We start from the raw sequence: 16,055 nt of genomic DNA on the forward strand, positions 1-16,055 counted from the left end.
ATTCTCCTTAATTACCATCCAATCTCAGAAAAGTTTCCTTAAATCAGTGAATATGGAAGTATCCCTGTGTGAAAAGTAGCTCTAAAAGGGATGCAAGAAGACTGTAAACAAGCTCTGATGCAGTGCTGGTTTAGTTTACTGTTTACTTTAGTTCATAAAGTCACTCAGAGGACAAAACCTTGCTCTATTCACTTCTCACATTCACAGCTTTCTCTATGTTCCTTTTGCAGTCCTAAGGAATATTTATCATCTTAAAATCAGTCTCTAATTGTTCTTCTTTTCTATTGTAATTTTTCCTTCACAAGAATATTACTATTTCACACCAAATATAAAAAATGGAGAAGAGAGGGAAAAAAAAGAATTTCTAAGACTATTGCCTTTACCAATTTTAGCATTTTGGGGTATATTTCTCCTCCTTTTTTGTGGTACTGACGATAAAACTCAGAGGCATTCTACCTCTGAGCTATGTCCTTGGCTCTTTTTAATTTTAATCAGGGTTTTATGATTAAAAAAAAAAGATGGCAGGGCACATGTAGGGAGTGTGCCTCACTAACTCTGAGCACTGCCAGCTAGAAGAGAGGCTCCCTACCTCCATGATAAGATTGCTGGCAAATTCATAAAGAAGAAACCAAATCCTATTGGCCCAGCTGGTATAGACAAGTGTAATCTGCTCTTCACATTAACCTCTGGATTGCCCAGCCAGGTTGCCAGCAAATTTCACTATGGCCACAGCAGAATTTGTGGAACTGGAAACAAGGAAACAAACTCTTCCTACAGAATTCTGAGAGGCTCCAATTTACCTTGTGACAATTGTGAATTTATAGTGTCTTGTAGTAGCAGACCAAGTGGCTAGGAGAGAATCTCCATGGAAACTACAGAACTCACAGGGACTCCTATGTGAGAGCAGGGTCTCCTATGACCTCAGCAGAGCACAAAGTATAAGGTAGTCCCAGTAACCAAACAATGGGATGAGTGGGATTTTTCTGGAGAATATAAACTAGAGACACATCCCCCAAAATCTGAAATGATATAACCTCTAGATGACTCTGTCTTTGGCTCTGTGAGACAGAGGACAGTGGACAGTCATTAGAGTCAGTGGCTACCTAAACCAGTGCCCCTTAAGACATGTCTTGAGGTATTTACCTTTAGAACAGGATATATCAGAAAAGGAAAGTGATTAGATATAGAAACTCTACTTAAAGTATCAGCAAGCACACAAAAATACAATTTTTTTGTGGTACTGGGGATAGAACCCAGGGGCTTTTCTACCTCTGGATTATATTCCCAGACCTATTTTATATTTTATTTGGAAACAGGGTCTCACTAAGTTGCTGAGAGCCTCACTAAGTAGCTGAAGCTGGCTTCGAACCCGTGTGATCCTCCTGTCTCACCCTCCCAAGTGCTGAAATTACAAGCTTGTGCTATCATGTCCAGCTAAAAATACAAATTTAAGAATCCTGAAAACATGAGAAGGAAGACCATCAAGGAAACAATAAGCTCCCACAACTTCAGAACAATGAAAATGACCAGTGCAGAGGTGCACAGAATGCCAGAATTCAGAAATTTTATTGTAGATATGATCCAATATTTTGGAAATGTGATTGGAGAAAGTAAGAAAGGATATTAAGCCAATGAGACCAAAACTGTGAACAGGAATAAAAAATAAAACATGAGGTGGAAACACAGATTCAGGAGACACTCAGAACCCCATTCAGACAAGATTACAGAAGAAATTCTCCATTATAATCAAAATGACTAACATAGAGGTGAAGAGGAGAATCTTAAAGGTTGCAAGAGCAAAAAGGCTGCAAGAAAAAAAAAGGGCAGGTAACATTCAGAGGTTAAAAAAAAATTACTCCATACTTCTCAAACCAAGTCATGATAGCCAGGAGGGCCGGGATGATGTACTCCAAATTCTGAAAGAAAACAATTTTCAGCTACACAAAATATCCAGCAAAAATGTATTACAATATCTTTCAAAACCAACAGAGAAATAAAAATCTTCCAAGACAAAGAGAATCTAAAAGAATTTATGTCTAATATACCAGCACTAGAGAAAACATTCAAAGAAACAAAATACAATAAAATAAACACCAGAACCAGAGAATGGATGAAATCAAATGAACAACTAAATAAAAATTAACACTATCTTAAGCAGAAAAAACTCAAAATGATAAGAATTAAAACACATCTTTCAATAATAATACTGAATGTCAATGACCTCAACTCCTCAAATTAAAGACATAGACTAGTAAAATGGATTAAAGAACCAAGCTGGTTTCATTCCAAGGATGCAAGTCTGGTTCAACATACAGAAAGCAATAAATGTAATTTACCATATAAATAAGGCTAAGAACAAAAATCATATAATCATTTCAATAGATGCTGAAAAAGCATTTGAAAAAAATCCAATTCCCATTCCTGTTAAAAACATTGTAGAAAATTGGCTTAGAAGGAATGTTCTACAAAATCATGAGACCAATTTATGATAAATCCAAAGCCATTATCATACTCAATAGGCCAAAACTATAAGAATTCCCTTTAAAAATCAGGAACAAGAATGCTATCACCATTCCTATTCAATATAGTACTAGAAACTCTTAATCAGAGCAGTAAAGAAAGAGAAGGAAATCAAAGGAATACAAGTAGAAAAAGAAAACTGAAAGTATATCTATTTGCAGATGACATGATCCTGTATTTAGAAGATTCAAACAACACAATCAAAAGACTTCTGGACCTAATTAAGAAATTCAGCAAAGTAGTGGGATACAAAATCAATCTATAAAAAACAATGGCTTTTCTATACACCAACCATGAATCCACAGAGATATAAATCCAGAAAATAGTCCTATTCATAAGAGCCCACACAATAATAAAATACCTTGGAGTGAACCTAACCAAGGAGGTAAAAGACTTCTACGATGAAAACCATAAACACTAAAGGATGAACCTGAAGACAGCCTTAGAAGATGGAAAGATTTCTGATACTCTTGGATAGTCAGAATAAATACCATCAAATGACCATTCTTTCAAAAGTGACCTACATATTCAATGTAATTCCCATGAAAATAATATGGTCATTCTTCACAACTAGAAAAGTAAGTCTCAAAATGCACATAGAATAAAAAAAATGACCCAGAATAGGGAAAGCAGCTCTCAGTAATAAGAACTATGTAGGAAGCATCAAAACACTTGACTTCAAACTATACTACAGAGGTATAGTAATAAAAACAACATGGTATTGGCACAGAACAGACATATAGACCAATGGAACAAAATAGAATATTCAAAAACAAATCCACACACATATACCAACGGATTTTTGACAAAGTGTCCAAAAATATTTTCCGGAGAAAAGACAGCCTTGTCAATAAATAGTGTTGGGAAAACTTGTTATCTATGTATAGAAATATAAAATTAAATGCCATATTCTCATCCTGCACATAAGTCAACTCAAGATAGATCAAAGACCTAGAAATTAGGCCAGATACTTTGGGATTGCTAAAAAACAAGTCATAGGACCAATGCTCCAACATAGAGGCCCTGTTAGAAATTTCCTCAATAAGACCCCCAAGGCACAAGAAATTAAAATGAGGATTAATAAGTGAAATTGCATACAATTAAAGAACTCATGTGTAGCAAAGAGAATCAGCAAGACCCTTACTAGAGAGCAAAGTGTGAGATCTTTGCCAGCTACTCCTCTGATAGAGGACTAATATCTAGAATGCATAAAGAACTTAAGAAACATACTGCGAAAACAACAAATAAGCCAATCAAAAAATGGGCAAATGAACTAAATAGATAGTTCATAATAGAAAGAGAAATGGCTGATAAATATTTGAAAAAATGTTCAACATCAATAACAATCAGAGATCATTAGCCATCAGAGAGGATAATAAAAAATAGACTGAGATTTCACCCATTCCCAAATAGAATGTCAATCATCAAAAACATAAACAATAATATATGCTGGTGAGGATGTGGGAAATAGGAAATCTGTTACATTGTTGGTGGGATTTCAGATCATTGTAATCACTTTGAAAAACAGTGTGGAGGGTCCTCAGAAGAATGGGAATGAACCTACCATATTACATAAATTTATCACTCCTGAGTATCTACCCAAAGGTATTGAAACCAAATCCTTATATTAACACATGCCTATCTGTTTATAGTGGCAAAATTCACAATAGCCAAAGTATGGAACTAACCTAGGTGTCTATCAAGAGATGAATGGATACAAAAGTATGGCATATACACATAATAAAATTCTTTTTTTAAAGAAAAAAATCTTTTTTTCAAAAACATTGGTGCAAACTGGGCATGGTAGTGCATGCTTGTAATCCCAGCATTTGGGAGGCAGAGACTGGAGGATAGTGGTTCACGGACAGCCTCGGTTACTTAGGCCCTTCGCAACTGAGTGAGACCCTGTTTCAAAAATTAAAACACTAAAAAATAGGACGGGGGGGGGTGTGTAGCTTGGAGGTACAATGTCCCTAGGTTTCATCCCTAGTACCGCAAAAAAAAAATCGGTGCATTGTAATCATGTATCTTGATGAAGTTTAAGGTGATAGAGGCATACAAGCACACACTACTCCTTGAACCCACCGGCATTTCCCACCCCACTTCCTCCTACTCCCCATCTTCCTGTGCTCAGTGCAGTGATTGGCTTTGATAAGTCACTCAATGGAATTCTACTCAGCCATAAAGAACAAAAATTATGTCATTTGTGGGAAAAAGGATGGAACTAGAGAATATTGTACTAAGTGAGATTAATCAGTCACAAAAAACAAAAGGTCAGATGTTTTCCCTTATATACGGAAGTTAGAGAAAAATTGGAATACAAAAGGGACTCTAGATAAAGGAGAAGAAATCCTAGTGGAGTAATGAAGGTGGCCTAAGGGAGGGAAGTAGGTGGCAGGAGGGAGATTCGATGAAGAAAATACTTCAGTGGACATATGTACATACACAAAATTATTAATGCTAATCGCAATATTGTGTACAGGGAAAGAGAGGGAATGCTGTGGAAATGGGGCGGGGGGAAGCCTACCGAGTACTGCATGTCTCTATCACTCTGAATTTCATCATGAAGTATGATTATAGAGCCAATAAAAAACTTTTTAAATAGAAAACATGGTCTCGTTGGGTCGCTGAGAGTCTTGATGAGGCTTGTATTTGAACCTGTGATCCTCCTGTCTCAGCCTCCCAAGTACTGGGATTACAGGTGTGCACCACCATGTCTGGCTTTGTCATTTTTCTTATATATGTGTTTGTTTATATTTTTAATAAGTATACGTACCACTTTGGGTTTTATATTTTCTCTTAAAATATACTAGACATTTTCTCTTACTGTGACATAATCTTTATAACCATTACTTTTGAGTACATAATATCCCTTCTAGGAGATATATAATCCTATATTGTTGGACTGAGGTTATTTTCAAATTATTGGCTGTAAATAATGCTGTGACAGATATTTTTATGCATAGATTGTCTCTGTCTTTGTGGTAGATTCCCAGAAATGTAATCGCTGGGTCAACGGACATGTAGATTCTTATGGTTTTTGATACATATCATTTATAAAAAATTGGTAGTACTTTACACTGACCCAAACAAGGTATGCGAATGCCTATTTTATCATAACTTTGCCTCATGATTTGTCTGTACTAACCTAGAAATGAAACACACCGTGATTAGAGCGTCATGATGGACTGATACCTGCTGCATTGAAATTGAATTTCCCACTTCAAAGCCCGGTCCAGTATTAACCTCTTTCAATGATAATAATTACCTACCTGGACCCAATAGGTATTAACCAGAACTTCTTATTATCTCCAAACACCTGCTGGATATTCTTGATGAATCCAAGGTTGAATCCATTTTTCTCTGGCCCACTTGTAAACACTGGAGTGCAGAAGGCCTCTAGACCAGGATCGGGGAGTTGAAGAAAAGAGAAAGCAACAACAACAACAAATTTTCAGCAGTCCTGATTTTACAGTTCTCAACGAATGTGATTTGGTTCTTCTTATATCTATTTGCTGCGCTAATACAGGCCCCTCATTCTTAGTTATTGCTAAATTACTTTATAAAAATCAGTTTAAAACATGTAATAAAATTTAAGCTTGTTATTCAATATAAAGAATTAGTACTCATTTTTAAAAAGCCAAGAGAAACGCATGATGGTATAAATAATTAAGCAACTATAGGAGTTATATGTATATGTGCTGGTGAACTTAGGGAGTGAAAGAACAGATTTCACAGCACTTTATGTGAATCTAAGTGGCAACAACAGCCAAACAGTTTCATCTGTAGAGCTGGCACCAAAGTAATGACACATAAAGAGATGGTAATGACATTGATTCCGTTTTGAAACATTTCAAAAATGAAGATGTTCACGCTGAAGCCTGCAATTTAAGAAACTGAGTTTTACTCTAGATAGCATGTCAATGGGTGAACCATAATCACCTCATGAGGAAGTGGATTGTGTTAGTGCACATTATTTTTAGACACACATTTATCCCATTAAGCAAATACTTCCACCATTGGATGATGGCTTCATCTGACCATTTCCCAGTTGTTCTTTGTTTTCAGCCCCTGTTATCATGAAGCTTTTAGTACTTTTCTACTTCGTAGCTGATCTCTAACCCAAATGCACCAATTTGCCACCCTAGCAACTAAGTGCTACAAATATATTTGATTTAGAAAATGGTGCAAATACTTTCTTAGCTGTTAATATTATTAGCAAATGAACTTCCAAGCACAGTGACTTTTGTAAAATACTGTCCTCAAATCTATTCTAAACATTCAACTTTTTATCCATTCTAGTTAAACATTCAACTTCTTTTGGCAATACTATGGATTGAATCCAGAGCCAAGCACCTGCTAGACAAAAGAGTTCGACCACTGAGTTATACCCCCTAAACACTGAACACTTTCTCTTCAAATATTTGTTTTTCTATAGATAAAAAATTGCTGCACTCCTGGAATCCATCCAAAAAATAGAGTTCTCCAGATAATAACAAGCCTAGTACATTGAGTAACTGAGAGCAAAAAAGGTTTACTTCTTGCACTCCTTTTCTAGAGATGAACTTGTTCAATGTATTTCTCATTCCTTACCCAGCTCCTTAATGATTATAGCTATTTAATGATTTGGTTCTTCTCTAAGACTTTTAAATTCTTGTTATTAGTTTGGATTTTTCTTCAGGACTCTGTTTTAGAATGTGTTCATTAACTTTATATATTATTTAAATATAATATTGAGCATATTTAGAATATGCTCAATAATTATATATATGCATATATATATATTGAACTCAGAGACATTCTACCTCTGAGCTACATCTTCAGCCCTTTTTATTTTTTATTTTGAAATGTGGTCTCGCTAAGTTGCTGAGGGTCACATTAAGTTGCTGAGGCTGAGCTGAAAGCTGCGATCCTCCTGTCTCAGCCTTCCAAGTACTGGGATTACAGGCATGTGCCACCATGCCTGGATAGATTCTTCGATCTTTATTGACCTTCACATCCTCCTTAAAACATTATTTTTTGTACTGATTCCTTCCTTTGTTTCATCACATGAACACCTTTTAGGAATCTTCTGAATTGCAAATCTAGGGGAGCTATTAGCCAATATGCACTATAAAGAGGAACAGCAATTTCTGGTTTTATGTAGGATTTTATTTATTTATTTATTTTTAATTAAAAATTTTTTTTTCGGGTCTGGGGATGGAACCCAGGGGCATTTGACCTCTGAGCTACATCCCCTGCCCTATTTTTTATTCTTTATTTTGAAACCGGGTCTCACTGAGTGGCAGAGGACCTCACTGAGTAGCTGAGGCTGTCCGCGAACCGCGATCCTCCAGTTTCAGCCTCCCGAATGCTGGGATTACAAGCCTGCGCCACTGTGCCCGGCTTATGTAGGATTTTAATCACAACTTCACTTGATTCACAATTTCATTCATGTTCTCTTCAGTCTGTAAGCTTCATTCATTAGAGTTCTCCAGTTTGGTAGAATGTATTTTCATCTGTCATGTTTGGAGGCAAAGGTACGTCACTACAGCTAAACTACTTCATTGAAAGTTTTTATTTTCCTTGGGAACAATCCACAGGTCACTCTGATATGCATTAATATGTTTTTTTTCCTAATCTTAACATTCGGTCTTACCTAAGGTAGTTTTGTTTCTGCTGACAAGCCAACAATGGTAACCAAAGAGAATCACAAGGCTGACAAAAAACATGCAGGCCACAAAGAGGAGAAAAAGGACATGGAACTTAGAGCGAACACTGGGCAATTCCCCCTAGAAAAGAAATAATAAACAAACCAAAAGATTAAAGTGGTAAAGTGTGGCTAGTTTTTCCATATAGGTTATATTTCTCTACATAAGTAAAACATCTCGCTATAATATTAAAACAAAATTTTATAATAAAATTATTCTTTCTTCTGGCGATCGTACCTTATTATAGATATACTTTTACTCTACAAAACTTTGCTAATGGTAAAACAGAGTACATAATATCCCAGTTAGAAAAGGGTAATATGAAAAAGGCATATTCAGGCCATAATTTCCATAAAGATCTTACTCCATTTAGAGAATTATGAATTATTGGATAGAAATGATCTTGTTGTCATATGGTTCATTCTAGAATTCTTTTTTCTATGTGTGATAATAGGGATTGGATTCAGAGGTATTCTATCTCTGAGCTGCAACCCCAGTTCTATTTTATTTTATTTTATTTTTTATTTGGAAACAGGGACTTGCTAAGTTGCTGAGGGCCTTGCTACATATTGAGGCTGGCCTCAAACCTGCAATCCTCCTGTCCTAGGCTCCCAAGCACTGGGACAATAGGCATCCACCACTATGCCCAACCACTGAATTCTTTCTATGTCATATTTCCTTACACATATGTGTTTTCAAAAATGTCAGTGATGAATGTGGGAAGCCAAAACACCACAGGCAGAATTTTACAATGTCCTACCTATATGTTATGACTTTATTTTAAAGCTGCTACAAATTTTATGTGGTTGTTTTTTTTATAGCTGAAGAGGAACATGCTGGAATATTTCATCTTGTGGAACAGTTGTTTAGACAGTAAGAACCAAGTAGGATTTTACAGGCAACTGTAAAAATAGGCGGCTAAAGATTTTTATAGTTATCTGGGACATCTTATTTTCCAATCCTTTTCAGATTTTTTTACATGTAATTCTAGACCACAAAGACTGTTCTAATGTTCTGTAGCACACATCGCATGGAACATTTTATCTTTTGAAGAGAACCTTACAAAACATTCTCAATTTCAGATTAAGCAGTTGAAGGAATGCTTATTACATATTTCTTCCTGATGATCATTATTTTGACATAATTATCACTGAAATATTTAAAAATGTTCTCTCGTAATAATGTTAAAAGTTACTTTTTTGTGGTACTGGGCATTGGATCCAGGGACATTCTACCACTGAGATATATCTCCAGCCCTTTAATTTTTTTTAGACAGGGTTCCACTAAGTTGCCTAGGCTGGCCTTGAACAATTCTTCTGACTCAGAAGAGTGAGTCACTGTAATTATAGGCCTACACCCCTGAAAACTGATTCTTCAGTAAAGAGGACCTTAACTTCTCAATGATACTGTTTTACTCCAGTTTTGGAGAAGGTTAAGGCTTGGCAATATTAGGTAAGTTCAGGTAGTACAGATTTTTTTTTCTCTAAGAAAGGACATGTGGGTTTATTTTGAAGTAAGGCAATAATGAGTATCTTCCAGGGTATAAATATTTAAAGGATTGATATAAGAGGAGGGAAGTGAGTCAAAGTCAGATGCTTTCAGTTTAAGGGAGGCCTGGTTAAAATTTGCATGGGGGCTGGGTGTGGCGGGGTCCACTTGCAATCCCAGCATTTGGGAGGCTGAGACCGGAGGATCACGGTTCATAGACAGCCTCAGCTACTTAGTGAGGCCCTCAAAAATTTAGTGAGACCCTATTTCAAAATAAAGAATAAAAAATAGGGCTTGGGGTGTTCATAGTTTAGAGGGAGGTAGAATGCCCCTGGGTTCCATCCCCAGCACCGCCAATTTTTTTTTTTTTTTTTTGCATGGGGGAGAGCAGATAAGGAAATAGCTACCTCTAGTATTTGAACCTTCAGGAAACTATCTGAAAATCTCCTTTGTGAAATGAGCCCTCCACAAAATATTGGCCTAAGCTCCGAAATTGGACTGGATCATTTTTTGTTTGTTTTCTTTTGAATTCATAGGCAAGGCTCCAGATATCACTCTGTAGTAGGATTTGTCTTTACTGAGATTTTGCTTTCATAATTTCTACTTTCTGAATATTTTTAAAGAGTATCTAAAAGCTGGGCATGGTGGTACATGCCTGTAATCCCAGTACTTGGGAGGCTAGAACAGGAAGATTGTAGATTTGAGGCTAGCCTTGGAAATTTAACAAGACCCTCAGAAACTTAGTGAGACCCTGTTTCAATGTAAATGTTTAAAAAAAATTTAAAAGGATATGGTATAGCTCAGAGGTATTCGCTCATGGTTTCAATCCCTAGTACCAAAAGAAAAAAAAATCATTTAAAGCTCACATTTAAGCTTACATTGACTTTACTTCTTATATTTCACATTTGAATGGGCAATAGGATATGGCTGGGCAAATGGAACTGATGTAAAGCCAGTTTAGTGGGGCGTGTCGGTGCATGCCTGTGGTCCCAGTATTTGGGAGGTTGAGACAGGGGGATTGCAGATTTGAGGCCAGCCTCAGCAACTTAGCAAGATCCCATTTCAAAATAAAATATAAAATAGATCTTGGGGTGTAGCTTGGAGGTAGAATCCCCCTGGGTTCAGGCCCCAGTACCAAAAATAAATAAATAAATAAATAAATAAATAAATGTAAAAATAAAGCTAGTGTATACCTTGTGTAGCTGAACTAGAAGCCCCTTCCCCCAATTACTCTTTCAGAATTCTTCTGCTAAAGCATTCCCACTGTATTGTCAGTTTATAGAGTTAATATTGAAAATTTATTGTGTTTGAATAGGATGATAGTCCTATGTTGAAAAATGCCTTCAAGTACATAACCAAACTAAATTGTTCAAAGCAGCAATAAACAGAGACAGCTGGGAGTGCTATTGGTAGAACAATGCTATTATTGTGGTTCTAAAATAATCCATAGGGTCAGTCTGTGAGATTCATGGCCCACTGTGGGAGGTGTACATTCTACTTTAGCGTATGGCAAAGATCAATCTCCTATCAAAGTGGTTGTTAAGTTTATATTGAGAGGAGATAAATAATTTGATGATGATCTGAATTCTCTATGCCAAAGGAGCTGAGGCTTCTCCACAGAGGGACCATTATAGGCAGCAGGATATGGCACAGTATGCAAAATCACAATGCTTAGGGTGAAACTTAGATTCAAGTCCTCATTTTGAAATTTGCAAGCTATTATCTTGGGCAGGTCACTTAACTACTACAAGCCTCAGTTTTATCATGTTTGAATAAAACTAATAATTCTGGCTTTGCCTGCTTCACATAATTGTGCTGAAGATCAGGGGAAATAATATATATGAAAAATGCTTTAAAAACCACAATGTACCATACAAATAGAGGCTGCCGTTCTTAGAAGCACAGCTTGTGTCCTTGATGCACGGCTTTTAAAATACATGGCAGTGTTTACTTTTTATTTTTAAGGAGAAGCTCATTTTAAACTGAGAAAGCCATCCCTAAGCCACACTAAAGTACTCTCTGGCTGGAAACACCGTGAAGAAGTATTTCCCTGAACTGTCAATTCCCTTTTCATTATGAGGACAGGCCAAGACAGGTTTCCTGGATTCTCATATGTCAGGCATAAACTAGGCTATTGTGGAGGAAAATGAAGGAATGGTAAAAGGACAAGGCTATGTTCACCTCTGGTATTGCTGTGAATGCTGCCACCTTTTGGGTAATTAATTCATACCTGACTACCATCTTTCAAGAGTGAAAAAAAAGCATATAGGTCCTGGATGGCATTGGAGTATTTGATTATTGGCTGACTAGGAGGACTAATGGCAAAATGTGTGAAATGCAATATTGTTTGCTTTGTTATGAGGGTGAAGGGTGGCTCTTAAACAGTCGCTTAGTGTGTTAAGGAGCAAGAAAAATCTGTAGTGAAGATCAAGGTTGACACTTTCCCTGCTGATTGGATGCAGCAGGCTTTCTTCACATGTAAGCTCGGCATGTGGACGGAATGCCAAATAGGTCATGGAAACATGAGCAATAGCAAACAAATCTTGTGTGGTGGAAAAGGGCCAAAGAAGAGGTGTCAAGATGTATATAGCATAGTAAAACATTTCCTATTTGTGAAAATTTTATGAGAAAACTTCACTATTATGGCTTATGGTGCTCTTTCTTCTGAATTGAAGATTTTGATATCCATTATATAATTCTTTTGTTGTTGGTTTGGTGTGTGTGTGTGTGTGTGTGTGTGTGTGTGTGTGTGTGTCTGTGTGTGACTGGGGATTGAAGCCAGGGGTATTCTACCTCTGAGCTAAATCCCCAGCCCTATTTTATTTTTTATTTTGAAATAGTGCCTCAGTAAGTTGCCAAGGTTGGTCTTGAATCTGATCCTCCTGTCTCAGACTATCAGGTACTAGGATTATAGGTGTGTGCTACCACGCCCAGCTCTAAGTCTTGATTCTTAAAGTTAGTAATTCTTTGAATCATTTAAGCAAGTTGAAGGGAAAATGGAAAGCCCATGTCACTATGATTTTCAACAATATATTTTCTACACTAGTAGGAATCAAAGGACTAATTTATAATTTACCTATTCTTGGCTATTTAGCTTCTATGTGTCTTGTCTTTTTCTTGTTATCTTCAACTTATTATAATTTATATTCTGGCTACAGAATTCATGTTCTTTCAATACTGTTTTACCTCTCCAGCTAAGATGAGATATTCCTGTTATACAGGCTCTCGTGCAATTCCCAAAGTCCTAACTAGAAGCACTGCCCACATTCCTCTTCTGCTATTCAGATTAAATTTGGACAACTATCACTGTGGATATGTTAGTAATTGTACTGAAGTTGAGGAAAAGGGATTTCTTTCAAAGTCCATTGGCATGAAATAAAAAAAATCTTTCATCATACTTTTGCCAGACCCCGTACACATATGTAAACAGAAAGTATGCCTTTCCCTTCCTTTTACTGGAAATAGATGGATATGGTTGATATCTCCAAGTAGAATGATGAAAGTAAAACTTTTCTGAAATTTTGATAATTAGATTTACATTCAAAAAGACAAATAACTTTCAGTATTTGTTTCATTTGATCTTGCCAATGAGCCAGTGAAGAAACAGAGCCTATATTAGAATCTAGTTCTCCAATTCCCAACCCAGTGTTTATCATACAAAGTTCAATTAAAGATCCCCCCATTTCATTTTGGTCATATGTAGGCATCCATTAGTGTATGTATATATTCAGTAGAAAAATTTGCAACTCTCCTCTGAACAGAGGTTATTTGTTATAATCAATTTTCTAACAGAACAGTGCTTTGTGAATCATTTTTTGTGGTACTGGGGGTGGAACCCAGGGGCTTTATACCTCTGGGTTATACCCCCAGCCCTATTTTATACTTTATTTGGAAACAGGGTCTCACTAAGTTGCTGAGAGCCTCACTAAGTAGCTGAGGCTGGCTTTGAACCTGCGCGATCCTCCTGTCTCAGCCTCCCAAGTGCTGGGATTACAAGTGTGCACCACCACACCCGGCACCTTCAGGCTTTTTTAAAACTTACTCTCCAGTATTTGATGAAATAGCTGAAGACTGTTGTAGCAATGTATAGGCAGTAGAGAACAGAATATGCTAAGAACTGAAGGAAGAATTTGTAGTTGGAGAATCCAATGCAATTGTTAACCCTAAAAAAAAAAAAAAACAAAAAAAAATTTGAAATCTGAGCCTATTGATTGAGAATACACTGATACAGAAGTGAACTAAGCAATGGAAGCATTTTATTCCTGCTGCTTCATTATGTGTCATGTAAAATCCCAAGAGGAGTTCCTTAATAGAAACAGACTGGAAAAACAAGTTCACATCTCACTTATTTCTTCTTTCATTTATAGCCATAGAAAGACCTGGCCTACCTAATAGTTCTGAGCTGGCTTCTAACACACTCAAGCTAACATGTGGCTCTTGGTGGCTAAAAACCCATTAAAGTCTTAGCAGCTATATTTGTTACACTTGTGGCATGCTCTCTTTATAATTGGCTGATTTCAGACTGGCTCTCTGGGTCTGACATACAAAATTTGGAGAACTGTTGAATGTCACAGTCCAGACTATTTCAAATCTCAAGCCAGCTAGAAAAAAAAAAAAGAAATGTGCAATGCTGAAGAGGAAAATTCTTGTGCTATATTTCATCACTGTGCTCAATTGCTAAAGCTAATGGACAGGAGACCATTAGCTTTGTGACCTAGGAATTTGCTACCATACCTCTGGTGGTATATTTATTCTTGCTTTAAAATGTTCCCTCTCCTCTGTCTCCCACACAAATACAAAACCCAGTGAATTATGGTGGCAGAAATAGGAATGTTATAGCTATGCTTAGGAAAGTGGGCATATTGAGCAACTTTGACCCTTTTAGAGGAAAGAAATGAATCAAAGGGACATACCAAGGGCAGTGATGGTCCATTTTTAAAACGCACCTACAAAGGGGACAAAATACAGTGTGGTAAGTGAGACCATGGAAATGAAGCATCACCTCAAAGCTGAATTCAAGGTTTCACCAGTACTTTTACATGGTTCCAGTATAGCTATTCCCAGATTTCCACCATAGCAACTCTAAGATTACTGTATTCTCAGTCATTCCTAGGATGCTACAATAATAACAGTACTTCATAGAATTATGATGGCAGCAAGGTATATGCCGAGAAGCCCAGCATTTAAAAGGATTGGAAACTCTGGGATATCGATATGGAGATAAGGCATAAGGTGTCTCCTCTAGTTTTGTTCAATATTCAGTTTAGTAAGTACAGTAGAGAACATATGGCTATAGCCTATTTGAATCAAAGGTAAGAGAAATATTAATTAGAACAAGCACTCAAAAAAAAAAAAAAGAGAGAGCCGGGCGTGGTGGCGCACGCTTGTAATCCCCGTGCTTGGGAGGCGAAGACAGGAGGATCACACAGGTTTGAAGCCAGCCTTGCTGGCTTAAGAGACCTTGTTTACAAATAAAAATATAAAATGGGTCTGGGAGTGTAGCCTGGAGGTAGAAGGGTTTCCAGGTACCCCAGTACCACCAAAAAAATAAAAAGAAAGAAAAGAAGGGAGATTATATGTTATTAATATAAACATTATGTTTTACAGAGCTGGAACAATTTGTTGGACAAAATAAAGAAGTACTGGGTCATGACACAAAAGGAAAATAAGTATCCATACCTCCATATTGATATAAATAAGTGATTAAGTAAATAAACAAATGAATGGGGGAGAAAAGGTACATCTCCCATACAGAGGAATACCGGATAATTTATGCAGATCTTCCATCTTCAAGGAGAGGGAGCATAACTTCCCATTCCTTCAGTGTGAGCTGTGCATAGTGACTTCTTCCAAAGAGTACAGTATAGAAAGGTGGGGGTGGGAGTGGAGAACAACTTTATGGAGTAGAAACCTGACAAAATCTACCTGAGCCATTTTATCAAGATTAGCATTGTAGTGGTAGTCCTATATACTTGAACTCTCGATATGATGTAAGGAAAATTACACTTTACTTCTATGGTCTTCCTTCCAAGTCACATTACTCCAGCCTAATTATCATGAGAAAAGATCAAACAAGTATCAACTGAGGAACATTCTACAAAATATCTGACCACCCATCCTGAATACTGTCATGGTCATCAAAAACATGTAAAGTCTGAGAAATTGTCACAGCTTAGAGGAGCTAAGAAAACATGATTACTAAATGTAATGTGTTATTCTGAATGGGATCCTGGAGCAGATAAAAGGTATTAGGGGAAACCTGGGAATATCTAAATAAAGTACAGACTTCACTTAATGCATCAGTATTGGTTCACTAAAGGTGACAAAGGTACCATATTAATAGGAGGTGTTGATAGG

General features: G+C 36.7%; 1 protein-coding gene across 2 annotated transcripts in view; it reads right to left on the minus strand.

Annotated features, from left to right (window-relative positions):
* Positions 1-16,055, minus strand: part of ZDHHC15 (zDHHC palmitoyltransferase 15) — a gene marked incomplete at both ends in the record, with an annotated part of 73,172 nt that overhangs the window by 16,557 nt on the left and 40,560 nt on the right. For both annotated transcript variants that reach the window (XM_080719513.1, XM_080719512.1), the window contains 4 exons: positions 5,793-5,919; positions 8,159-8,291; positions 13,741-13,861; positions 14,612-14,644. In XM_080719513.1, the coding sequence (XP_080575639.1) occupies positions 5,793-5,919; positions 8,159-8,291; positions 13,741-13,861; positions 14,612-14,644 (414 nt within the window). The remainder of the gene's footprint in view (positions 1-5,792; positions 5,920-8,158; positions 8,292-13,740; positions 13,862-14,611; positions 14,645-16,055) is intronic.

Source organism: Muscardinus avellanarius (assembly GCF_963383645.1).
Source record: "Muscardinus avellanarius genome assembly, chromosome: X".
In the NCBI taxonomy this organism is placed as follows: Eukaryota; Metazoa; Chordata; class Mammalia; order Rodentia; family Gliridae; genus Muscardinus; species Muscardinus avellanarius.